The sequence below is a fragment of the Myodes glareolus genome, chromosome 15 (assembly GCF_982192425.1).
Source record: "Myodes glareolus chromosome 15, mMyoGla1.1, whole genome shotgun sequence".
Classification (NCBI taxonomy): domain Eukaryota; kingdom Metazoa; phylum Chordata; class Mammalia; order Rodentia; family Cricetidae; genus Myodes; species Myodes glareolus.
In genome coordinates, this window is record NC_142040.1 from 33,849,292 (window position 1) to 33,875,625 (window position 26,334).

General features: G+C 37.3%; 2 protein-coding genes across 8 annotated transcripts in view; both read right to left on the reverse strand.

Moving 5' to 3' along the window:
• The window catches only part of Ipo11 (importin 11), a 172,799-nt gene that overhangs the window by 41,012 nt on the left and 105,453 nt on the right, over window positions 1–26,334 (reverse strand). For 6 of the 7 annotated variants that reach the window (XM_085676742.2, XM_087896878.1, XM_048442968.3 and 3 more), the window contains 3 exons: window positions 23,934–24,029; window positions 23,187–23,300; window positions 18,402–18,523 (listed from right to left, as the gene is read on the reverse strand). In XM_085676742.2, the coding sequence (XP_085532868.2) occupies window positions 18,402–18,523; window positions 23,187–23,300; window positions 23,934–24,029 (332 nt within the window). Of the gene's footprint in view, window positions 1–11,806; window positions 11,913–18,401; window positions 18,524–23,186; window positions 23,301–23,933; window positions 24,030–26,334 lie in introns of those variants that run through there. The other variant, XM_087896881.1, reaches the window with a different exon arrangement.
• On the reverse strand, window positions 9,273–10,109 carry Lrrc70 (leucine rich repeat containing 70). Its single transcript, XM_085676746.2, has one exon. It carries the CDS (start codon window positions 10,107–10,109, stop codon window positions 9,411–9,413), a length of 699 nt encoding a protein of 232 aa, XP_085532872.2. The 3' UTR covers window positions 9,273–9,410.

The following is a 26,334-nucleotide window of genomic DNA, read 5'->3' on the forward strand; positions in this document are numbered from 1 at the left end:
AGCATCAGGTAAGATAAATGAAGGCGAGGGGAAGAGTCAGTGGTTAAGAGAGCTTGCCATGTCAGCATGAGGACCTGAATGTGAGTCCTCAACATCCACGTAAAAAGTAGGTGCAGCTGTGTGTGTTTGTAGCCCTGGCTTTAAGGGTTGAGATAGAAAAAGCCCTGGGGTTAAAAGCTTGTCTCATAGGAATAAAGCTGATAGTTAAAGAGAGATACAATTTATTTTATGTGCATTTCTCTCTCTCTCTTTCTCTCTCTCTCCCTCTCTCTCTGTCTCATATACACACACCGATTTTACTTTTTTTTCTAATAGTCATGTGTTAATTTTATAACTAAGGGCCCAAAAGTGCTGACAAAAAATGTCTTTCTGAATACATTCTCAAGGGAAAAGAAAAAAACATGTAGTGTGTGTTTGGGTTAAGACTTCACCCAGTCCCTTGCACCCCTGTACCCAAAGAGTTTAGAATGTTTGGGTTAAGGCGTCACCCCAGACCCTGGCACCCGTATACCCAAAGAGTCTGAGATGTTTGGGTTAAGGCTTCACCTCAGCCCTTGGCACCCATATATCCAAAGAGTCCGGAATATTTGGGTGGAAAGTTCCATCCCAAGCCCCCTCCCCTGGGAGTTGCCTCAGTACAGACTCCACCTCTGAAAAAGCCCATCAAATGCTGACCCCTCCCCAGAGATGCTCAAGACCACTCCCACAGTGTATTTAAACTGCCCTCAGAGAACAAACACGTGGTTTTCCCATCTTCCTTCCCCATCTCCTCTCTGAGGGGCTGGAAGGCCACCTGGGAGCATTGGTATCCATTAAACCTGGGTTTTTTCTAATTTGGTTTGGTTGGTCTGATTAGGATTATTGTGTTGATGTAGAGGTTTATCAGGCACAAAAACTTATTTAAAAATATTGCTAAAACATTTGGCAAAAAAATGGATCCACCATAAAAAGAATTTAGAACAATCATTAAGAATCAGTTAACATAAAAACAACTTTATTTTGAAGTAGGAAAGATTTGAGGGGAAAAAATTAAACAGGCACTTTACCAAGAAAATATTCAGATGTCATGAGAATAGTTGAAAAGATGCTGCACCTAATTAGCTATTATAAAAGTACAAATTGAGGGGTTAGAGACATGGCTCAGAGGTTAAGAGCACTGGCTGCTTTTCCAGAGGTCCTGATTTCAATTCCCAGCACCAACATGGTGGCTCACAACTATCTATAATGAGATCTGGTGCCCTCTTCTGGCTTACATAAGCAGAACACTGTATATATAATAAATAAATTATTTTTTAAAAGTACAAATTCAAATCATAATAAATTTTATTTAAAAGTGAAATTTAAAAGATCGGCAATACTATAAGTCTGGAGATGGCTAAGCTGATTAAGTTCTTAGGTAAGAGTAGAATCCTAAATCTGGTCCCCAGAAGCCATGTGAAAACACTGGGCATGACGGCATAGACCTGCTGGAAAGGCAGAAACAGGCTGGTCTGGGCTTGCTGCCCACACAGCCCAGCAGGAGGAAGGCCCAGGCCAAATAACAGGTGACTGGCTCCTAAAGAACAAGACCCAAGGTTGCTTCTATATGACATGTGCACACATGTGCATGCAGATGTAAGCACCCACACTCATACCACCCACAGAAATGGAAAAGATGATTGGCAAAGAGTCTCACATACTGTTGACAAGAACTTAAAATGCAATATACACACTGGAAAATATGTCACATTTTAATAAAGTTAAGCAATCCTACTTCCATGGATTTACATAAGATTCAAGTGAGTGTTCTAAGATCTGTAGAGCTTTATTTTAACAGCCCCACACTGCAAACAACCCACAGATACGCATCAACTAGTTCAGCAGACGCACAGGCCTGTGGAATTTATTCAACAGAATACACTCAGCAAGGAAAAAGAACTTTATGTCAGGCAACATAAGTGAGTCTCCAAAGCATCATGGTGAGAGCTAGAAGCCAGACTCAAAGGGCTACAAACTAGGTGACTCTGCCTACAAAACATTCAAATGGGAAGGCTATTTGATTCACGATTTTCCAGGAAAGAAAACAGGGCAACATTTTGGGTAATATGACTACTTTCGAACCATGAGCATGGCAGTGCAACGGTATAAATTTGTCACTCATTAGACATGAGACCCGTGGCATCTTTCACAGTATGTTCTTCTTCTGTCCTCTGATTTTTCAGAACTGTCTGCTTAAGATCATACAAAAGTTAAAGAAGAATCATATGTTATGTTTATTTTTATATCCCATAGGATAATACTATATATAATGTGAACACTCAATAAACAAGAAAATTGATCTCAAGTGCTGAAGTCCTCCCTTTATTTTCTTCCTGAACTTTTCTTATTATTTTTAAAAATATAGTCATGGGGCTGGCAAGATGGCTCAGCAGGGACAGATGCTTACTGCCAAGCCTGACAACAAAGTCAACCCCGGGACACTCATGATAGGCGGGAACTGAGGCCCACATGTTGTTCTCTGATACCCACATAGATGCTATGGCACATATGAATGCACACAAACAAATGTTTAAAAAACACTTAAACAAACAAAAACAAAGTAGAGATACAGGCATGAATAGTTGGTACATAGATAAGAAATACGAAACTGATTATACTGGATATAAAGCAGAATACAGGAAATAAGTGAGTCATAATCTATTTGTGAAAAATTCATTTTTTAAAAATACAAGAGAATTTTGATATCAAGAAATTGGAGAGTCGAAGTTAAATGGAAGGAGGGACATATTAGTGACCTAAGTTTGTTCCTCCTTGTACTTGCCACTTTCATTTTCCTTTTCTTATATACTTGATTCATAAAAACAAAAAGGAACACAGGTCTCCTTGTGTCCATGCTATGACTTCCACCCGGGGCCTTGAGCCTCCTAGGTAAGTGCTCTAGCCCTGACCTATGTATGCCCCATCACCTCTGAAAAACCTCGCTGTACTGTTCAAGCATACTCAGACTTTCCTATCTGCAGGACCCACATCTACAGTCAACCAACGATGGGTTGAGGGGAAAAGTGCATCTGCACTGAATATGTGTAGATTTTTCATTATTTTAGTCACTAAATAGTGAAGTATAGTTTACACAGAATTTATCTTGTTTCACATTTTTTTAAATATAAGGAGGGTGTGCATGCCATGTACGCCATCCCACTGTTTTATATATGGCGCTTGAGCATCTGCAGATTTTACCTAAAGGATCCAAAAAGCAATCCCTATGGATCCCAAGGAGTAATTGTTTTGTGGTAACTATATGTGCAAAAGGATTAAATATGCAAAGGTACAAAAACCTGAATTCAGCAAATAAAAGTCATTTGATTATATAAACTAATTCCATACAATTTTCCTTTTTTCCTTTTAACTAAAATGCACATAAATAAAACTAGATGTACATCGTTAATATCTTCTGAAGGTATACAAAAATGATATGTATAGATAGATTATGTGACCTAATGAAATGTAATTTTCCCCCTTGCTTTTGAAAACTTGATAATATACCAAACAAATCTTTCCTGTATTTGTTTAATTTTAAAAGAACTAGTTTGAAATTATTCCTCTTATATCACTATGAACTCCAACAACAGACGCTTAGAAACTAGATGTACTTAGAAAGCCAACAAAGCTTTTAATCCACAAAGATAAAATAAGCATTATGTTCTAATACTTATTTGGTTATAAGGTGAATATTCATTTAAAAGGTGAATGGGTCTCTGGCACCTATCTGTCTAATTTTTTTGAGTATTTTTTTTAGTCTGCATTTTATACTAGTCAATCATCTTAATTTCTCTCTCTGTTAAGTAATGACATCAAAATTCTCCTGTCCTAGAAAGAAAATGATAGGCAGAAACCCAGATGTTTTCAATCAACTTTTCGGTACTTTTTTTTTTTTTTTAATTTTCACAGTAGCAGTCCAAAGAAAAGAATCAGAACTTAATCACTTTGAAACTATCCCTAATCTAAATAGGCCTTCCTTAATTACACCAATTACAAATTATACCTACTTAATACCCAAAATCATTCTTGAATTATTATTATCTTAAATATTAGAGTTAGGAAGAACAGGGGTAATTTAAGAAAGAAACAAGCTACTAAAACCTAAATGCAACAACCAGACAATACATTCTTCTCCACTGTATCTTCTGGTTAATAAAACTTAACAAGAATAAACAAACAGAAGTTTCCCTAAGAGTCAAAGGAAGCCAGAAAGTCACCGTCGTCAGTCTTATCCCAGAATCCCACGGCATGAACTATGACAGCATGGAAGTTTACACTGTTTAGATACTTTCCAGAATTTAGGCTGTAAATATTTTTGTCCCCTAAATGGTGACAATCCTTTCTATATAGAAATTCTCTGCATGGTCATGAGAAAGCATATGAAGACATCTAGCTCCCCTAGGAAAAGCCAGCCAAGGAGAACCTAAACATTCATAATTCAAAGTCCATTTATTCACTATCTTTTGAAAAACAAAGATTTATTTTTATGTGTAGATATGCTTTAATTGCATGTATGTCTGTATATCACTTGTGAACCTGGTGCCTGTGGAGGCTGGGAGAGGGTGTTGGATCTCCTGGAGCCAAAGTTACAGCCAGTTGTGACCCATCACATGGGTGCTGAAAATTGAACCCAGGTCCTCTGGAAGAGCTGCTAGTGCCTTAATTACTGAGCAACCAATCCGATCCAGCTCTACAACTCACTACCTTAAAACAAAGCTTATTTTCTTGAACTCAATGATCTTACAATGGATTTTATGTGTGATATTTATCTAGGTTTTTGTTTGTTGTTACTGCACAGTCATATAAAGTTTCTGCCACATCCTCAAGCCACTATTTTATCATTATAAGAAATAATTTAGACAGTGGATATGGAGCTAGTGAGATGGCACCATGGTTAAAGGCACTTAGCAACATGACTGAAGACCTGAGTTTGCCCTCGGCACCCATGCTGCACAAACAGAAAAGTGACTCTTGCAGGTAGTACACTAAAAAAAAAGAAAAAAAAAGTAATACAATTTTTAAAAAAGATGATCAATATTTAGTGTCTTAGTTACTTTTCTATTACTATGTGTCTTAGAAAGGGTTTCTCTATTGCTGTGAAAGGTACACTATGACCACAGAAATCCTTATAAAGGAACAGAATTAATTTGGGTGGTGGCATACAGATAGACATGGTGCTGGAGAGGTAGCCAAGAGTTCTTACATCTTGAATCACAGTCAACAGGAAGTGGTCTGGCTTGCTGGGCATGGCTTGAACATATGAGAGACCTCAAAGTCTACCTCCACAGTGCAACACACTTCCTCCAACAAGACCACACCCACTCCAACAAGGTCAAATATCCCGGTAGTGCCACTTCTCTTAGAGGCCACTGTCTTTCAAGCTACCACACTGAGATAAAAAACTACGACAGTGGCAACTTATAAAAGAAGCATTTTAATTGGGCTTAGAGTACCAGAGCATTATGGTACATAATGGTGGAAGAAAGGCACGGAGGCAGGAGCAGCTGTGAACACAGATCTAGAACTGCAAGGAGGAGGCAGAGCACTAACTGGGAAAAGCTCTGAGTCATCTGCAGCCTCACAGTCTTTACATCACACACCTCCTCCAACAAGACCACACCTCCTAAGCCTTCCCAAACAGGTCTACTAACTGGGGGCCAAGCATTCAAATATATGAGTTATGTGTGTCATTCTCATTCAAACCACCACATGCTGAATCTTAGCCTTCTAACAGAATTTCCTATCCTTTGAGATTCTGCAAGAGAAAGATTATACATGAAAAGAAAACAATGCCCAGCAAGGATATACTAAATTTATGTAGGACATACTAAGGATATGCATGAAAATGAAACGACCAATGTATAATACAAGTCACACATAACCCAAGCTGGTACCAAACTCGCTCAGTATAAAAGGGAGAGACCTCAAACTTGTGATCTTCCTGCCTCCCCTACCTACACCATACCTGATTTTTGTGGTACTGAAAATCAAACCTAGGGTTTCACGCATGCTAGGTAAGTAGTCTACTAACTGAGTTCCATCTCCAACCTTGGTTTCCTTAAAAGAGGAAATATAAAGAAACTTAACAGAGATTGGTATTCATGGGACCAGGCTAAGATCTCACCATTGTTAATGCTGAAAATTGTTTAAATCAAAACTATATTATAAGTAATTACAAGGCAATCAAAAGATATACCCTAGAACAAATTTAAAAAGTCAATTGTCAGCGCTGGAGAAATGGTTTGGCACTGAAAAGCCCTGACTGTTCTTCCAGAAGCCAGCCACAGGGGAGCTCACTGCAGTCTATAAAACTCCAGTTGGAGGGGATCCAGCAGGCGCTGCAATACAGTGGTACACAGACAAAACACCCATACACATAAAATAATAAAAAGGCATCTGTAGGAACATTGTTAAAGTTGTATGAAAAGGTACTTGTATTCAGGATTAAAGCCTGAAGAAGTCCCATATGTCATACAGTTCAGCCAAAATGAGGATAATGTGCTCTAGAAAAGTGTTACACACGCACACACACATACGCACACACACTTAGATCGGGTCTCATTATGTACGTAGTTCTTGCTGCTCTGAAACTCACGATGCAGACTACCTGCTTTTTCCTTCCCAATGCTGTGATTAACACCAGGTTCAGTTAGTGTTCCGTAATTAAAAGGCAACTCTGACTATTAATGATGAGGGCACTGATAACAATTGGTAAGAAGCTACCTGCCAATAAAACACTAGATAGCAGCAAAGTTCACAAAACCAATTACACAAATGAGGCTTGATGGCAAAAAAAAAAAAAAGAAAAGACACAGTTGGTGAGATAGAATGGTAAATATGATCAAAATACATTGAAATACATTGCACCAAATTCTCAAAAAAAAAATTTAAGCAAAAACTAGTAGCCTTGATATTTAAAAGATTTTGCAAGAAACAGATAAAATTATAATTTGAAATAAGAGGAAAAACTATTTCTCTAAGAAATTATTTTTAAAGCCTTTATGTGAATGAGTGTTTTGTCTGTGTCTATACATGTGTACCGTGGGCATACTTGGTACCCTCAGAAAATAGAAGAGAATGTTGATCCCCTGAAACTGGTGTTATAAATGTCTGTGAGCCACCACTGAGGTGCTAGGAACCACACTCAGGTCCCTCTACAAGAGGAACAAGTGTTCTTGATCACCGAGTCATCTTTCTGGCCTCTATTTTTAAATTATTTAAAAATATTTATATGGAAGACAGGCAGAGTGGAGAAAGCCGTTGATTCCAGCATTTTGGAAGCAGAGGCAAGCACATCTTTGTATTCCAGGTCAGCCTGGTCTACATATGGTTGGTCCAGGAGAGCCAGCAGTTATCAGCAAACTTGTTAAAACTGAAAACTAGACAGGCATGTTGGCACACATCTTTAATCTCAACACTTTGCCAGCCTGGTCTACACAGTAAGACCCTGTCTCAAAACAAAACTTGAAACTTGAAAACTAACAAGCCTGTTCCACACCCACTCGATCTGAGAGAGAGTGGTAGAAACGGGGCAGGGATAAGCAGATACCTAGACGGGTCTGAGACTGAGAACACAGAGAAAGGCGCTGCACAATATAGAACCTTCTTATAAGCATTCCCATGGTATAAAAGAAGTTAAAATTATTACTTGGTTAAACATTCAGAATGCTTTAGACTACCACATGGCTAATATTCATTTTTAATAAATTAATTTTAAAAAATATAAAACTTGGATCAAGAGGAAGGACACACATATTTGATCACCTACCTGTGACTTAACTGTCACAAACGGTTACTATTTTTTTAATATTATACAGAGTGGTACAAAACTACAAATGTATACTAATATAGAAAAGCACTGCATTACTTGATTTATTAATAAATGTCTATATTAAAGAGTCTAAAAGCTAAAGTCCTAATCTTCCTTGCTTACTTGTTTTGCAAAATTATGGCCTAAGTGTTTGTAATTTTGGTAGCAAACGTTTACTTTGAATGTGTTATCTGGCAAACTATGAAATGGATTTACTAGACAAACCTTATCCTGAACATTGACTTGCCAGGTATTTAAACATGGACATCAAATATACATGAATCTCAAATTCTATCAATTCAAAACTGAATCATCTTGACCCACTGACCTCCCCCTTATTCCTCAGCTTCCAGACCGTAGCGCAGAATTGTCTATGGCAAAGCAGAACATTTTTTCTTATTTCTCCTTTACCTGCCACACCTCAATCAATCACCAAAGCAGGTCCTTTGACTTCCAGAATAGTTACTGATCCATCCTACCCACCACTACATTGGCACAGGCCTCCAGCATCTCCACCTGGGTTAATGGTCTACTTCTTACCAGTTAATTCTGTTCCCTCCATAAAGAGTCAACTTTTTCTACAACAGGTTTAATCCCATAGTATCTCTCCACCACTTAAATTCCTCAAGGGCTCCTGGTGGTCCTCAGAATAAAGCATGAAATTATAATAGCTTTAATCCATCAATCTCTCTCTTCTACTGCAAATCTCTTACTACCTAAGCAACTCTCAGTGTACTGACTTTTGGTCATGGAAAACAGTATTCTTTCTTGCTCATTCATCTTTCTGACATGGTAACCTCTCTGACCACTTTCTTCACTGGGTTAATCTCTATGTGTCATGATAAAAGGATTTTTGTTGTTGGCGTTTTTCAGTTTTGGTTCTGACACATGACCCTGACCATGCAACCCTGGCCAGCCTAAAATTCACAGAAAGCTGCCTGCTTCTGCTGCTTGAGCATCGAGAGGTGTGTGCTACTGTGCCCAGAACGATAGTTTTAGCTTCTCTCCTTTCTTTTTCATAAAGTTATGCTTCGTCATCACATACACACAGAAGTGCTATCGAGAACAGCACTTAGCATAGTGCATAGCAATCATGCATCTTCTCTAGATTCAAGTTTTACTAAGAATAGGAATCATATCAAATTGTTCAAAATTACACTTCTAGTGTCTAGGCAGCAATAAAGCATAAAATTAAAAACTTCAGCTCAAGTCAAAAAGACTTACAACATGTCATAAGACATGAGAATTTTGGAAAATTACTTGAACTCTCTTTCTATTTTTCCTCTTGTATAATTTAAATAAGACAGTACAATCTTATAAGACTTAAGAAATAAACATTATTTGTGACATATGATGCATTTAACATGATGTTCAGTACCCAGAAAGTTGGCTGCTGTTACAATATCAAAGAAAATATATACAGAATAAATACACTTTATTCAAATTACCAATAAGCATTTTAATAATTCTAATATAACATAATTTATTATGTTTCCAAGTAAAGTATATAAATCTATAAGAAGGGTTGAACTTTATGTCTACATGGCACTACAGGGCTTTTTACAGTCAATATTTAGTTGAGTCATAAAGCAGAATGTTCAAAGAGAATGACCTGTGCCTCATGATCAGAAACAATTTGTTTAAGTTCAATCTGCTGCAAGCCAGGACTTTCCAAAGAATTTGGGGAGGTATTACAAATTGAGGTAGGTACATTATACCTTGCTGACTGATAAATGCTGTAATACTCAAGTCTATTTTCCACTGAGTTTTCTAGAGCCTTTAACTTTTGTTTAAACTGAATAGCTTTGTAGATCAAAAAAAAGATTAAAACACAAGCTAAGATGAAAAAAGCTAGCAAAATGTCAAACGCCTCATTCAACTTCTCAACTTCTTGGGTACAAATTAGAGATGTTTTTCCTGACACAGAAGAGGCATCAGTTGGTAGAGCACTGGTTTTTTCCAAGTTCAAGTTAACAGGAGTAAGCTGTATTTGCACAGGTAAAACTGTGGTCGTCTCTAATGCATTACCAAACGTATTCTCTTGAAAAACCCTACTGGCAGATGAAGCACGAATCCGCTCCCAGACGGCAATGCTCTCAGTCACAGTGGTTTCCAAATGATTTCCACGTGTAGTTACTTTATGCCAGGCCATCATTAGTGCAGTGGTCTCGTGATGAATATGAAGAGATTTTACAGCCCAAGCTCTGGATATATTTGTCGAAGGTAAAGTGCAATTTGTAATGTCGGTCCATTTAATATAACATAATGCTGTGCCCCACATAGATAGGGGATTCTGACAACAGATGTTTACAGCAATGGCTGAAGAGGCTAGCCAGTCTCGAAGACCCCAAAGTTTGCGTTCACAAAATTGGAATTTCCCTGAAGATGAATCAATGAAGATAATGGCTTAGGGACCCTTGGATGTAATTCTGTAAGATTATTAAATGACAGATTAAGGATCTTCAAAGGTGCTCCCATATTTTAAATGTATCATTATCAATGTTTCAATTATTGTTTCTAACTTAAAATAATTTCCTTAACAAGCTAAATGCATCATGTCCAAAATTTCTAAATAGTTACCAGTTAAGATCGAATGTTTAAGACTACTAATTTTACTAAATCCATCCCTTATTAACATTATAATCCTTATGTGCTTTGGGGGGATACTTTACATGGATAACTCTTTTAAATGCAAAGGGCTATCATGTTTCAAAAGGTCAGCAAGATAAAGACAGTCTCAAGATTTGTAAGTACATTTAATGGCACTTTTTCTAAATTATTACTTTCTAGATAAAATAATCAAGGAATACAAGATACTGAAACTCTGAGATCTACAGTCTTAATTGTTCAATGACTCAAGAACTGGGAAACACTGTACCACTGCTGAGCACAGTGAAGCAAGACCTGTATAGACGTAGATACTGAGACAAACCAGATCATTAAGCAATCTTCTTGAAACAAAAAAACACACAATTAAGCTGCAAATACAAATCAATGAGGATCTGACAGCCCCTTAAAATTTCAGGCTCTAAGCATTTTATAAAACTGTTTAGAGACAGAACATATAAATGACCTAACAAAGCCTTTTAGATATTCATGTAAAATATTAGAGTTATCCAAATACAATGTTACAAAAGAATTAAATACCATTACTTCACTTTCACTTACATGAGACATTATTCCCAATTAGTTACAGAAAAACTGTACTTTCAAGAAAGTTCTAAGGAGTATGAAAGGCCTGTGTTACTCTCTCTCTCTCTCTCTCTCTCTCTCTCTCTCTCTCTCAAAAGAAGAGCTGGTAAGGAAACATACACCCTAGTATTCCTTTATACAATAACAATACAAAAAAGCAGGTAACAACCAGAAAGAAATGTAGGCAAAGCAGAGAAAATGATAATACATATGTAAGCAAACTTAGTACCTTTTTCCAGATCAGAATTAACTCCAAAGACAAAACTTTGAATTATCAAGGTTTTAAAACTAAAGTATCAAAATACTCAAACTTCAGTAATCTATTTAAACTAGGGTTAGCTAAGAACACATGTTAACTCAGACTATGCATGAAAATATTCTACAAAGAACGTTTGGAATAGAATGCAAGCACTGCAATGAAAACTACTCTTTAGCAAAGATAATTCAAACTCCATAAACTGAAAATTTCTTGTGATAATAAACTATTACAATCAGCAACAACAATAGATGATCTGAGACAGAGGTGTGGAATACATGCCCCGTAATCTACATAAAACCTAACAGCAAAGACCAACTTAGGAAAATATGAACACTGTAGAAAAATCAAGCTGTAATATTCCACAAAATTCATTTCAGCTACAAGTCTGTACTTAAATAATCTTACCAAGAAAAAGAAAATCATATCACCACTTGTCTTTCTTAAGCAGACTTTTCTTTTGTTTTAACTTTGAAGAACACCGTTCTTTAACTCAGTTTCTTTCTGGGCGACTGCTGACCTCCAATACACCACCTCTTTTGAATTTTAAAGTCACAGCTTGCTCAGGAAACGCCACTCTTCACACTGGTTCCTCTACAGTCATGTGTAAAACGGGGTTGCCATGGATACAGGAAACTGAGAGACAGGAAGTAAGTTTATCTGTGCTTCAAAAGTATTGTTAAAAGGAAATCTCAGGGACCTATTTTTTTTTCCAGAATGCATTCAGTTTTCCTAATATATATATGCCTAAATAGCTCCTACAACTTGAAAGAGGTTTTTAAAGACAGATGCTTGAAAACTCGAGGTATTCAAAATATAAATAAGAAGTCTTTAGTTATCAACAACACGTTGTGTGTGTTTGCGTGTGCATGCATACACTGCGTGTGTGTAGGAAGGCCAGAAATTGACATCAGCGCCCTCCTCTATTACTCTCCAACCTACTTGTTAAGCCAGGTTCTCATACTGAACCTGGGGCTCACTGAGCTCCTGAGATAAACTCCACTTCTCAGAGACAGGCGTACAGGCCGCACCACCATACCTGGAATTTTAGGATGGGTGTTTGGGATCTGAACTCAGGGTCTCACACTTGCAAGGCAAGCAAGCACATTACTGACAACAACACAAATTACTACATTAATAAAAGTATATAAAATAATATGATTTTTAAGAATTTGTTTGTCTTTTTCTTTGTTTTTCGACAGGGTCTCATTATGTAGCCCTGGCCAGCCTGAAACTCTCTATGTAGACCAGGCTTGCCTTAAACTCACAGAGTTGCCTGCCCCTGCCCCCAGAGCCTGGGATTAAAGGCATGCGCCACCACATCAAGAATGTTTAAATGCATTAACATTTTTATTTTCAAACACTTATTAAAGACTTACTCATTTAAAAACAGTACATAAAATCAACCAATAATTTAGAAGAATACAAAGTATTAATACATTATCTGCTGAGATTTCTGAAAAAAAGTATGTACAAAAATACTGATTACTATCAATTAGTACCTAAAGATATTAAGGCATAAGCCCTGGATTGAGGGATAATATAAAGTTCCTTACCAAATTATTAACAGAAATTTATCTTTGCATAAAGAGCTAGGGAGAAGAGACTGGGAGAAGAGTAGGTAAAATGCTCACTATGCAAGCATTATGACCTGAGTTGGGAGCACTAGCACACATGTAGAAAAGCTGAGTGTGGCCGCATTACCTACAACCCTGGAATTAGTAAAGCAGGGACAGGCGGTAATCCCTGAGGCTTGCTGGCCTCTTGTCCTCCTGAATGAGTCATCTACAGCACTAATGAGAGACCCTGCTGGGGGCGGGGGGGGGGGAGTGGAGAGAGACTGAGAAAGATGCCCAAAGCTGAACTCTGGTTTTCATAACCACACATACACATGTGTACATGCAACCACATACATGTACACAAGTATCCAAACAGGTATGCACACATAAAGTTGGGAAGAGTAAAAAAAGCCTTCTGAATTACTTTTCACTCTACATAAATGTCTGAATTCATCTAAATACTTTAGTTTTAAAATGGAATCTGAATCTAATAAAATTTTTATTTAAATGAAGATTTAGGGGTCAGTCAGAAAACTCAGCAAATAAAAGTGCTTGGCATACTAGCCTCATAACCTGAGTTGGTTTCTGGAATCCATGTAAAAAAAAAAAGCCAGGCACAGTGTATCCATCCCTAATCTCAGTACTTCCATAGAGAGATGAGGGATGAAAACTAGAGAATCGTCTAGAATCTTTCAAGCCAGCTAACCTGGAGTATACAGTATGGCAGAGAAAAAAAAAAAGACTCCGACTTAACAAAGTGAAAAGAGAGAACCAACTCTCAAAACTGTCTTGTGACCTTAATATATATGCTATATAAAACACACAAACAATAAGTAAAATAGACTCATAGAGTTGAATAAAATTTTTATATATTATTTAGTCATTGATTTCTGGCTTTTAACCAATTTTTTTTTAGAATTATCAGTAAAATACAAAGTAGCAGGGAGCACTATACACACTATTTTCAATTAAATCATCACACACATAAAGTAGGAAAGAATTAAGGGACATGTCTATTAAATTCAGAATAAAGAAAGAGGAGAAACACAAGATCAGAACACATTTGTTTCCCTCTCCTATGTTACCTGTCCACTTCAGTGGTTTCTCTGCGCTGCCTTAACTATGAATTTTAGGGGTGAAGAGTGCCACGTGTTTAGTCAGTTCGCTTTCAGTAACTACAAATAACCTTCATGAAATTACATAAAATTATTGAATTCTACCAAAAGAAATGTGTTCTTAAATTAGTACAGTAATATAACTTTTAATTTTTCTTCCAAATAGCAACATGCCCTTTGAAGAACATTCCTTACAAATATAATCCCTAAGTTAAAACTTTAAGCAAAATGTCCACTGAAAAAAAAAACAACTCTATCGGTGTCTGCACAAACTGAATGAAATTCAGTTAGACCAAAAAACCAACAAACTAGGGGCAGGAAGATGGCAGAGCCGGTAGAGGCATCTGCCACCAAAGTTGATATTTAGTTCAAACGATCCATATGGTTGAAGAAGAGAAACCAATTTCCAAGCTGACCTCTCACATCTACACACCTGCCATGGCACACACACACTGGGCCAAAAAATTAATTTATTAAAAACCCAATAGAATACATAGTGCCTTTATAAATACCAAATCCAACATTACTGCTTGCTTGCACAGGCACGGAGTATTTCAATGTCCCTCTGAAAATGACATTGCCATGCAGCAGAAAGTTTGGTGATGCAGGAATAATACTATGCACTCAATAATTTAAACGAGTTTCTTTTGGTAGAATATTTATTTTAAAAAATGAGCATTAAAAGTATGTATTTTTCATTCTGAACCCAAATATAGCAGTATAAACGGTAACATTAAAGTAAACAAGAAATTTCCACTAGCTCCTTACCATAAACTGCTTAACACAATTATATATAGGAAGGATGCACCAAAATATATATGCTTACAAATGATTTTCATGGCATTCAAAAGAGTCAATCAGTTCACAACAATCAATCAGCCATAAGTCAGAAGTCTTTGTATCAAGTAAGCTCAAGGAAGGAATATCTCAGCAGAACCTCTTAAAACATGCTTCCACTACCAAGAGTGGAAAGGTCTCCATAGAATGATGTCTAGAGGCAGGTGGCAGAATTTCTTACAAGTGGCATCTAGGGGAAGGTGATGAGACCACAGGGAACACTATCCTTGGAAGGTGTGACTGTAGTTTTTTGGAGACACCAATTAGTTCCCATGACATTAAGCTGCTATAAAGAACAAGCTGAAGGAGCTGGATGCTTAGGTCAGTGTAAAACACTTTATCCAGCATGTTTGAGGGCCAGGATTTCAGTCCCAAGGACAGAAAGAAGAAAGGGGGGGGGGGAGCAGGCAAGTGAATGTTGCCTCAGAATATTTCTCATACACTTAAGGATTTACGAATAAAATACTACAAAAAACTCGTTTTACTTCAAAAGATGAAAATGGGGGAATATCTTCAAGTACATTATATACTTGCATGAAAATGGCCTTACAGTCATAGTAAAATCTAAAACAAAAATAAATGCATTTTTTAAAGATGAAAATTTAAGTCTACTAGGCCAATTATTCACTTAGGAACAACGAGGTCAGTCAAATCTTAAGTCATAAGGCAGGAGACAGAAAGAGGAGAGTCTACAAGATTTTGAACATCTAGCCTCCTACCCTGTGAGCCAATCAGACCCTGCTTCTTTTTATAAAGCACTTATCCTTATTGCCATTTTCTTAATTATACAACAAAATATTGCTCTTTGGAACCTACTTCTTTAACTTAAAATACTAGTCTAATGCTGTAGAATATTATATTTTGAGATGTATTACTTTTATTTATGCTCTGGAACATTTGTTTAATGATGGAAAGATGTGTTCAATTAAATACAATTCACCTGCAGTCAGAAGGCTGAGTCAGCAACTATTTGGCAGAAAGTGACAGGGAGGAGCCAGGTGGAGAAAGATTGTTAAGGAGGGACGAGGAAAAGCACAGGGGCCTCTGGAGCATGCATAGGGAGAGAAGGTGAGCTAGGTGAGCTACTTGCTCTTTGGCCTCTCCGAGGAGAATTTCACCTCAACATTTGAATCTTGAGTTCTTTAGAGGGACAGAGATTTACATAAGTTCCTTTTGTAGCTTTGAAAGATTCAGTGCCTGAAAGAACAGAATTCTCTCAGGCTGTGGTTACCATGGAGCTGCAGTTGCTGATAGGACAATCATGGACTAAAAGGCAGCAATGATTTAAAAAGAAAACAATAGTCTAATGTATTAAAAAATCACTCAAACATCCAGGGGTGGTGTCATACACTTGGATTTGCAGGAGTCAAGAAGAGGAAGTGGAGGGTCAATGGCAGCCTGGTCCACATACTGAGTTTGAGGCCAGCCAGTGCAACACAGTCAGACATTGCCTTCAAACAAACAAATATACGAAGGGAAAAAAGAAAAAAAAAATAACAAAAGCTTTAAGGAGTTTATAAAAGTATATAATGACTTGGAAAATTCCTAAATTCAAAATAAAACACTGCATACACTATTTTTGCAAAAAGTATAGTTAAAAGTATGCCCAATCAAAGCAGAGTAAATCTGATTTTCAGAAAATCTGATTACAAAGCATTCTCTAAGAAAGCAAGACACTTTAACGTGGCTTTACTAATCCCAGTTAATATCACTCAACTACCTTACATTAAGTATTTTTTTTTTTATTTTAGGCAGGGTTTGTCAGTAGTTTTTGAGCCTGTCCTCAAAACACTAGCTCTTGTAGACCAGGCTGGCCTCAAACCCACAGAGATCCGCCTGCCTCTGCCTCCTCCCGAGTGCTGGGATTAAGTGGTGGTGATTGCACCACCACTGCCTAGTTGAAATTCAAATTCTTTTTTTTAAAAAGATTTATTTATTATGTATACAGTGTTCTGCCTGCATGTATGTCTGCAGGCCAGAAGAAGGCACCAGGTCTCATTATGAATGGCTGTGAGCCACCATGTGATTGTTGGGAATTGAACTTATGACCTCTGGAAAAGCAACCAGTACTCTTAACTTCTGAGCCAACTCTCCAGCCCCAAAATTCAGATCATCATCTCAAAGAACATGTCTCTGTGAAACTCTTAAAAACGTATGAATTAAATGAATTAAATGTTTCTGAAGTTAGAAAATGGATCACCAATTTAGAAAGCAAACAACAAAAAGTGTCTATCATTTATTTCTACAAGTTATAGTTTTAGTTCATCCTACGCCTTTTAAAGAAATTTATTTTGAAAGCATTAAAAGAAGGTATATGTAAATAAGCCCAGATATTATTTTCATTAAAAAATAGGCTGAGGGTAATATTATTCTCTATGTGTAAATAATAAAGACTTTTTAAAAGGCAGAGAAATTAAAACATTCAGAATTTGAAAATTATTTTAGCTAAGAAACTGTTAAAACAGAAAGGACACAGGAAATTGTACTGAACAACTGCAAAAAAACAAAAACAGTGGGCTCATGTCATTAATTTATTATTAGGTGGTGCGGGAGAATTGTCTGTAATCTGTCAATCATATTTTAAATAAATGCTGATTGGCCAGGCAGGAAGTATAGGCGGGAAAACCAGACAGGAAGTAGAGGTGATACAATGAGAACAGGAGAATTCTGGGAAGCAGGAAGCTCCCTCCACCATTCCTACACAGACCACCAAAGAAGCAACATGTGAGCTGACAGCTGAAAAAGGTACCAAGCCATATGGCTAACGTAGATAAGGATAATGGGGTAACGTAAGTTATAAGAGCTAATAAGTAGCCTGACCTAATGGGCCAATCAGTTTATAACCTAAAGTAGACTCCGTGTGATTTTCTTTGAGGCTTGCCGGTTGTGGGGTACTGGGCAGGACAGATACCCCAACAAGCAGGCCCCTTCATGTTACAATTAGGTAATGATTCTTTAGAAATTCCCTAAACTATAAAGATCTAGGATATTAAAATCATCTTTCTCATACACTATCAAGTCTACAGCTTTTATGTCTTTAAAAATTCAAACTAAAAATGGGAGTGGGGGTTTCCTTGTAGAGTTGCTTCAACAGTGAAGATGGCCAAAAAACAAAAACAAAACATAAATAAACAAACAAAAAAACCCCTGAGAACTCACCATCTGTGCTTAACTCTCAACTTTGGACTCAGGAAGCATGCATCTTGGACACTCAAAGACATTTGAATAATTATTTTATTATTTACTCTTCTTTTCCCTTTACGGTATTTCTTACTACAGCCCTGGCTGCCTTAGCCTCCAGAGTGCTGGAATTATAGGTATAAAACACCACACCAAACTATGCTTTAAAAGAAACCAGCTTTAGGTTGGAAAGATGGCTCAGTGTTTAACAGCACAGACTGCTCTCCAGAGGACCTGAATTCCTAGAACCCACACCCTCTTCTGGCCTCCAAGAGTATCACACACATGATACACAGACACATATGCAGGCAAAATGATCATAAACATAAATATATTATATGTGCATATATGTGCGCGTGTGTGTGTGTGTGTGTGTGTGTGTGTAAGAAAGAAAGAAAAGGAAAGGAAAGGAGAACGGATCTGCCATTCTTTACCTGTTATCAGAAGGCAAAAGAGAGAGCAAAGCCAAGGCTGAAAGCTTCTTCCTTTCAGGCTGGGTGATGTTGTCCAATCGATCAACCCACATTTCAATCACATTTCCTAAAAGCTGGTCCATCTGGAAGAAAGAAAGCATCTCAATATTTGAAATGTTACTTACACATGAGTAAGTGCTAACATCTAAAACCCAAGACATGGTTAAAGTTCAATTACACAAACACAAAACTGATGGAATTTGAGACAAGCTTTGGACTGGAGAATTAAAAAAAAAAAACTAAAATTGACTCCAGCTGATCATGAGAGACAAATAAATGTATTTAAAACCTCTATGTAGCCAATGAGTGATTTGAGTAACATTATTTAATAAATCAATCAAGACCTTTTTCCTGGTACACTGGAAAAAGGACACGTTTGTATTTAAATGACAGTTGATTTTTTTTTTCAGTTGAATGATTACTGTTCAGTGTTCTGTAATTTGCCATTCTGATTTGCTATACCTCCTCTCAAAGAACCAGACTAGCTGCAATCCTAACAGGCTGAATCTCAAAGAAAAAGAAGTAAATGATTCCCTGAAACAGCTAGAAAAACACTAAAGGTACACTAAACACACAGAACAGAATGGCAGGGATGACTGGGTCAGGGTGCTGACTAAGCAAGGCAAAGATGCTCCTGGCTGAAAAACGATCTTGTAGAGTTAACATTCACAGTGAGCTGCCCATTGATGGACACCCCTCTCTCTCCAGTAAAGATCAAGAAAACTGATCATGTACATTAAATGATCTATTTTATCGGGTTTATTTATCAATACTTTTCTAGTTCTATAATCTTTAGAGAAATAAATATTTAATGCCAAACCTCTACCTTAAAAAATCCAGTCACATAAAATCAACCTTACATTCCATTCTTTTCTACTTTAAGATTGCTACATTTTTCCTAGTTAAGTCACACTTTCTAACAGGCAAGCAGTTAATAGTTTAAATCTTTTTACATTTGAGTTCCCTATATTATGTTTTGCACTTATGCTATGTTTGAACTCAAGGAATATTAAAAATTATTGAAACAACAACATTTCACAAGGTGCTTCAAGAACTCAGCTCAGCTCAGTCCCTAGTTCTAGCATTGCAATCCTCTTCTTAATGCCTATGCTTAAAGTACAACCCAGAGTCAGGTGGAACAGGAAACTAAGGTGTATATATCTCATACAATATTATCATTTAAAAATTTGAGACTTGTCTAACAGGCAAACATTACTTTCATTTGTTAGTAATTTTAACACTTAAAAGTGGGATTTAAAACGACATTGGATTTCTATGTATTTTTAAAAGATTTTTAACTTATGTGTGCATGCATGTGTCTGTGTGGGGGTTTGTGTACATGTATGCAAGAGCTGGGGGAAGCCAGGAAAGGGTTCTGGATTCCCCAGAGTTGGAGTTACAGAAAGCTGTGAGCCACTAGTGTGGGTGATAGAAACTGAATTTGGGTCCTCAGCAAGAACAGTATGCACTCTTAACCACTGAGCCATCTCTCTAGGCCTTGTATATTAATTTTAATAGTTACTAAAGTATTAGGACATGAATTCCTATGATGTTGTTTAAACCTAATTACTTCCTAACTAGAACAGTTGGAATGCTTTGGGTCTAGAGGCATTGTAAAACTATTACTATGACACTGGATAAAGACAGTCTGGTCTATACTATCATGTCTTCATATCTAATTTGGAAACAAATGGTCCACATGCTGTAAAGATGTTTACAGGAATATATGGTAAGCAAAATTTAAAGAGCAAATCACACTATTGTAAAAGTAACTATAAAGTCTTAGCTTTGGCCAAGTGTAGTGGCTCACGCCCATAATCTCGCACTTGAGAGTTGAGGCAGTAGAGCTGTGCATTTGAGCTAGTCTACAAATGAGTCAGTCGTCCACACAGCAAGACATTATTTCAAAAACAAATAATGAAAAGATAAAGTAACTGATAAAAATGGAGGCTACCTTGACAGACCCAATTTAGTAAAAATTGAATCAGCAAAGCCAAATATTTCAATGTAATTTTATTTAAAACACATTCCATTTACTATAAAATATTTAAAAAACACCAACTTTTAATAGTAAACTGCACAGCAGGGAGCTTACTCAATAAGCAATTTGGATATGAGGAGTCAGCAACTTTTTCTAGTAAAGGGTCAAGTACCATACATTTCAGCTTTGTGGGGCACTATAGCCCCAGTCACAACTACTCCATTCCCCCATGTCACCCATAACAATATGCAAACAAGTGATATGGCCATTTGTCCTCATACCAAAAAAAAGCCTTAATTTTTCATATCAGTATATATTACAATTGTATTTATTTTTTGAATTGAAAAACCGTACAACCTATTCTTACTTTATGGCCTTTATAAAAAGTAAAGATTGCACCTGGCACACAGGCTCAGAGTCTTGATATATAAGCAGGCCCAAAATTAGGATGAACAATCAAGGGGCAGAAGGCACAAAATTATAGGAAGTATTGGCTTTTGGTACTTCACTTCTCTTGATGATAAACACATTGCTCCAAAAGTATTGAATACATGGGCAAAATCAAAAGCATAGAACATGGGAGAAGGTTCTAGAAAAGATACTTTTAAAGCTAGATTTGATTCCAGCACCCACATCAGGTGACTCACAAGGTACCTGTCACTTCAGCTCTATGGAGATCTGACTCTCTGACCTCTCTGATGACCTGCACTTAAGTGCCATACCCACACGTAGACACATACACACACAAAATTAAAAATAATAAGAAGTATTAAAAAAAAAACCTCAAGTTTAAAAAAGAAAAGTGTAAAACTGGGAAACAAGGAAAGGAAAAATGAGACTGGAGGAAGTTACAGATAAAGAATGGCAGTTGCTTCCACAATATTCAAAATCACTGAAGTATAAAAAAGGGTTTGCTTTCAAAGTTGCAAAAGGAGAACAGGACAGTTCTTACATGGTGCTTTTATAAGCAAAGAAAAGGTAGGTTATTTTAGTATAAAAGTGTAAGAATTTTACTTTCAATGTTCAATGTTTTAAAGCTGAAAAAAGCTCCGTCACCTATAGCTTAATTGCACTTAAATCACTTAACTATTTACTGAAATATATTTGAATTTAACCAGATCCAAGTTATACAAAGAACTCAAGAAACTAGACATCAAAATACCAAATAAATCTATTTAAAAATGGAGGACAGATCTAAGCAGAGAATTCTCAATCGAGAATCTCAAATGGCCAAAAGACACTTAAGGAATTGCTCAACATCCTTAGCGATCAGGGAAATGTAAATCAAAACAGCTATGGGACACCATCCTACATTTAGTCAGAATGGCCAAGATCAAAAGCACTGATGAGAGCTTATGCTGGATGTGGAGTAAGGGGAACACTCCTTCACTGCTAGCCGGTGTGGAAACTTGTACAGCCAGTTTGGACTGGCAGTTTCTCAGAAAATTGGGAATCAATCTACCTCAGGACCCAGGAATACCACTCTAGGGCATTTAACCAAAGGATGCACATACCATAAGGGCATCTGCTCAACTATGTTCATAGCAGTATTATTCATAATAGCCAGAACCCAGAAACACCAAGAAGCCCCTCAACTGAGGAATGGATAAAGAAAATGTGGTAAATTTACATAATGGAGTAATACTGAGTGGTTAAAAAATAATGACATTTTGAATTTGTGGGCAAGTGAATGGAACTAGAAAAATCCATCCTGAGTGAAGTAATGCAAACCCAGAAGGATAAACATGATATGTACTCACTCATAAGTGGATATTAGACGTAAAGAAAATGATAGCCAGGATACAATTCATACCCCTGAGAAGCTAGGTAACAAGTGGGACTCTAAGAGAGACATGCATGGATGCCCCTGGGAAGGGGAAATAGATAAGATCTCCTGAGTAAATTGGGAGGTGGGTGTGAAGGGAAGTGGGGAGGAGAAGATTAGGGAATGGGATGGTTGAATTGGGGGAGGGACATAGAGGGGGAGCAATGAGAGAGCTATCTTGATAGAGGGAGCCATTGTGGGGTTAGGGAAAAATTTCGTGCTAGGGAAACTCCTAGCGGTGATGACTCCAGCTAAGACTCCTAGCAATAGTAGTGAGGGGGCCTGAACTGGCCTTCTGTAATCAGACTGGTGACTACCCTGTCATCATAGAACCTCCATCCAGTACCTGATGGAAGCAGATACAGAGATCCACAGCTAAGCACTGGGCTGAGTTCCAAGACTTCATTTAAAGAGAGGGAGGAAGGATTATACTAGCAAAAGGGGTCAAGATCATGATGGAGAAACCCACAGGGACAGTTGACCCGAGCTAGGGGAAGCTCACTGACTCTGGAATGACAGCTGGGGAACCTAACTAGGACTGAACTAGGCCTTATGAATGTGGATGACAGTTCTGTCACTTAGGCAGTCTGTGGGTCCACTAGCAGTGGGACCAGGATTTATCCCTAGTGCATGAACTGGCATTTTGGAGTCCATTCCTTATGGAAGGCTACCTTGCTCAGCCTTGATACAGGAGGAGGGGCTTGGTCCTGTCTCAACTTGATATGCCAGACTTTGTTGATTCCCCAGGGAAGATCTCACCATTTCTGAGAAGTGGATGAGGGCTTGGTTGAGGGGAGAAAGCTGAGTGGAAGAAGGAGGAGGGGAGGCAGAGAAAACTGTAGTTGGTAGGTAAAATGAAAACAGAAACTTTTAAACAAAAAAATTTAAGTATGCAGTCTTACATAATTTTTTTTTTAAATTTAAGCATGCAGATTCTTACCTCCTGATTAAATTCACGGCCCATCTCATTTAGAAGTGAAGAAAAGAAACTGGCATTTTGTAGTAACACTCGACCCATAACAGCAAGATAGACGGACATCACTACTGGATACCTCTGCACAATTAAAATATCAGGCATATAAAATCGTGTTAAGAAACAGGTATAACTGGAAAAAAATCAATAATACAGTATAAACAAAATAAAAAATAACATTCTCCTTCAGGGATATAAACTGACATTCTCCTTTGTGTTACTCTATGCAGCATCAACTATCAATATTTCTTGACTTCTTAAAAAAATTTCTAAATAATTATAGAGTATATGTGTGTTATATATTTTATAATGTATAATTTATTTATGAATATTTATATCACTACTGCTTATTGTTACATAGATTATTTAGGAGCTGAAATTAGGGACTGGACAGATGATTCACTGGGTAAATTGTCTGCTGTACAAGCATAAAGATGAGAGCTCGTTCACAAGCCACACACGCACACATGCACGCATGCACACTCATCTACACTAAAACAGATACAAAAAAAATCTATACTTTTTATATAAGAAAACAAATGGCAAATTATGTAACTATCCTCAAATTTTAATCAACTAAATATGATCCAGTGATAAACCTTTTCTTTCACAATTATCAATGAGAAAAAGATAGTTTTTCCAATGCAAAAGGAGAATAATTAAAGCTACAACCTGGAGTACAATGTTATCTCCAGAAGCTTAAAGGAATCTTACCTCGCCTTCAATAACACCTCTGAAAACATAGGGCAGAATAGGTTGAAACATCTGTGGGCCTAATACTGGATTCACTTTAAGAGTATTTTCCAGAACCTAAAACCAGAAAGACACATGGTAATATTCAACAGTACAATTCATTGTTTCACACCAAATACAGTTTAGTAAAAGTCAATAAGTTAAGTAACAGATGAAACTTGAAAGCTCATTCATGAGATATGCAATTTTCTGACACTAGACAAACTTCCACAAAATAATCTATTAAAAGTTATAATTTGATATAAAATAAACAGGTTTTAGGTACAGCAATACACTTTGCAATCACATTTAATCATACTCTCATAACACAGACACATGTAGTTTAAGAAGTTCTGATCACTGCATTATAAACAAGCATCCATAAAATGCCCCACAAACAAATGCAGCAAAAGACATCTCAAACACTCTTCTGTACTGGTGTTGAGTTTTGTTACGTTTAGCTACGATTGGTTTGTTTTTGCTTCTCTGGCTCTTTGAGACAGGATCTTGCTATGTAGGTCAAGTCACCTTCAAATTATTGATTCTGCCTCTGCCTCTTGAATGTTAGAATTACAGATGTGTCTCATCACACCCAACCAAAAAAAAAATAGTTTTTATTAGTGGAAAAATTGGTTATGATACCATTACTGCTAAAAATGAATCTACCTTTAGGTTTACCAATAAATTATCAGTAGAGGGAATACTGCATATATATTTTACTTTAGTGACTCATCAAGGTCAGAAAAAGCTAAATACTAAGGGGCTAAGAAATGCCCAGAGGCACATCATACACCACTTCTTCACTTCTGCCATCTTAAAAGTACAGCAAAAGAGCAGAACCATACACCTTTGGAAAGGAGAAAGGCAAAGCTAAACATAATATGAAAGATAATAAAGACTAAAAAGGAAGAAGACAAAAATGCTGGAGGAAAGTACACTAAAAACTCCAAGTGTCCAAAGACCAATGAATATATAGAGATTAAATGAGATTGAGTCTAGAACTAAAAGGACACATTATATATTCATCCCACATATAAAAAAATTAACTCAAGCTCAGTAAAGTTTCAGAACACAGAACACGAGAAAGGCCACAACTCTATTAAAGGAAGGGCTGAGAGGAGTTGTCAATGAGCCCTGGAAGACAGATCTTCAAGGATAGTAAAGTAACCAATAGCTGTTGTATCTAAAACATACAAAGCTAAAGCATCTGTTACAGTTTGACCAAAATCTATATATATATAAAAAAAGGATCTTTACTAATCTCCCAGAATTCAAAAGGTTAGGTTATATGGAAGACAATAATCACCACTAATTACACATCTCACTTTGAGCAGAAAAACATCTAAAATACTAAATAGAGATCTAGCAAGAAACATGAGTTAACTTGACCTGGATGGAGGTGAAAAAAAATCATAAATATATTCTATCATTAATAACTCATGAGGGGAAGAGGCCCTGCTCCTGTACTGAGGAGATCCATCTGGTGTGGTGAGTGAGTGGCTGCCCGGGGAACGGAGTCCAGGCCTCCTCCAATTCCCTAAACTTTTCTGGCCATCCAGCGGAGTGTCTTCCAGGCTACTAGCTTTCTTTATTTACCCCATCCCATCTAGCCCCCAAGCACTCTTTCCACCTGCAGGTCCCTTGTATTCCCCAACTCACTCTGCTTCAGGGCTGAGGGTCTGGGAAGCCAGTGGTGAGTGCTCCTGACCCTGCTGCTTCTATGTTCCACACCACCCTGCCTCCTCCCAAGGCCGCCCTTTTGTCTGCAAGGTCCTTGGAGCCCAGCAAGAAGCCCTGCTGCTGCCCTGAGGAAATCCATCCAGAGAGGTAAGTGATTGGCTGCAAAACCGGACAGTCCCGGGAACGGAGTCCAGGCCCCCATCAAATCCCTAAACTTTTCTGGCCATCCAGCGGGGCATAGTCCTGACTACTGGCTTTCTTTATTTACCCCATCCCAATCACCTATAAAAAGGATCCAACATTCTGCTGTTGATTTTGTTGGTTTTCCAATCAAACAAACATAAGAAACAAGCGGGTGTGACTATATTAATATCTAACAAAATTGATTTCAAACTAAAATCACTCAGAAGAGATAGAGAAGGACACCTTATACTCATAACAGGAACAATTCATCAGGATGAAGTCTCAATCCTGAATATCTACGCCCCTAATATAAAAGCACCCACATATGTAAAAGAAACATCACCAGAACTCAAATCACACATCAAACTCCACACACTAATAGTAGGAGATTTAAACACTCCTCTCTCACCAATGGACAGGTAAACCAGACAGAAACTTAACAGAGAAATAAGAGAACTAACATATGTAACTAATCAAATAGACTTAACAGACATCTATAGAACATTCCACCAAACAGGAA

Coding starts and splice junctions, on each gene's coding strand:
- Lrrc70 (XM_085676746.2), bottom strand. CDS start 10,109: ATGTGGGGCACAGCATTATGTTATATTAAATGGACCGACATTACAAAT.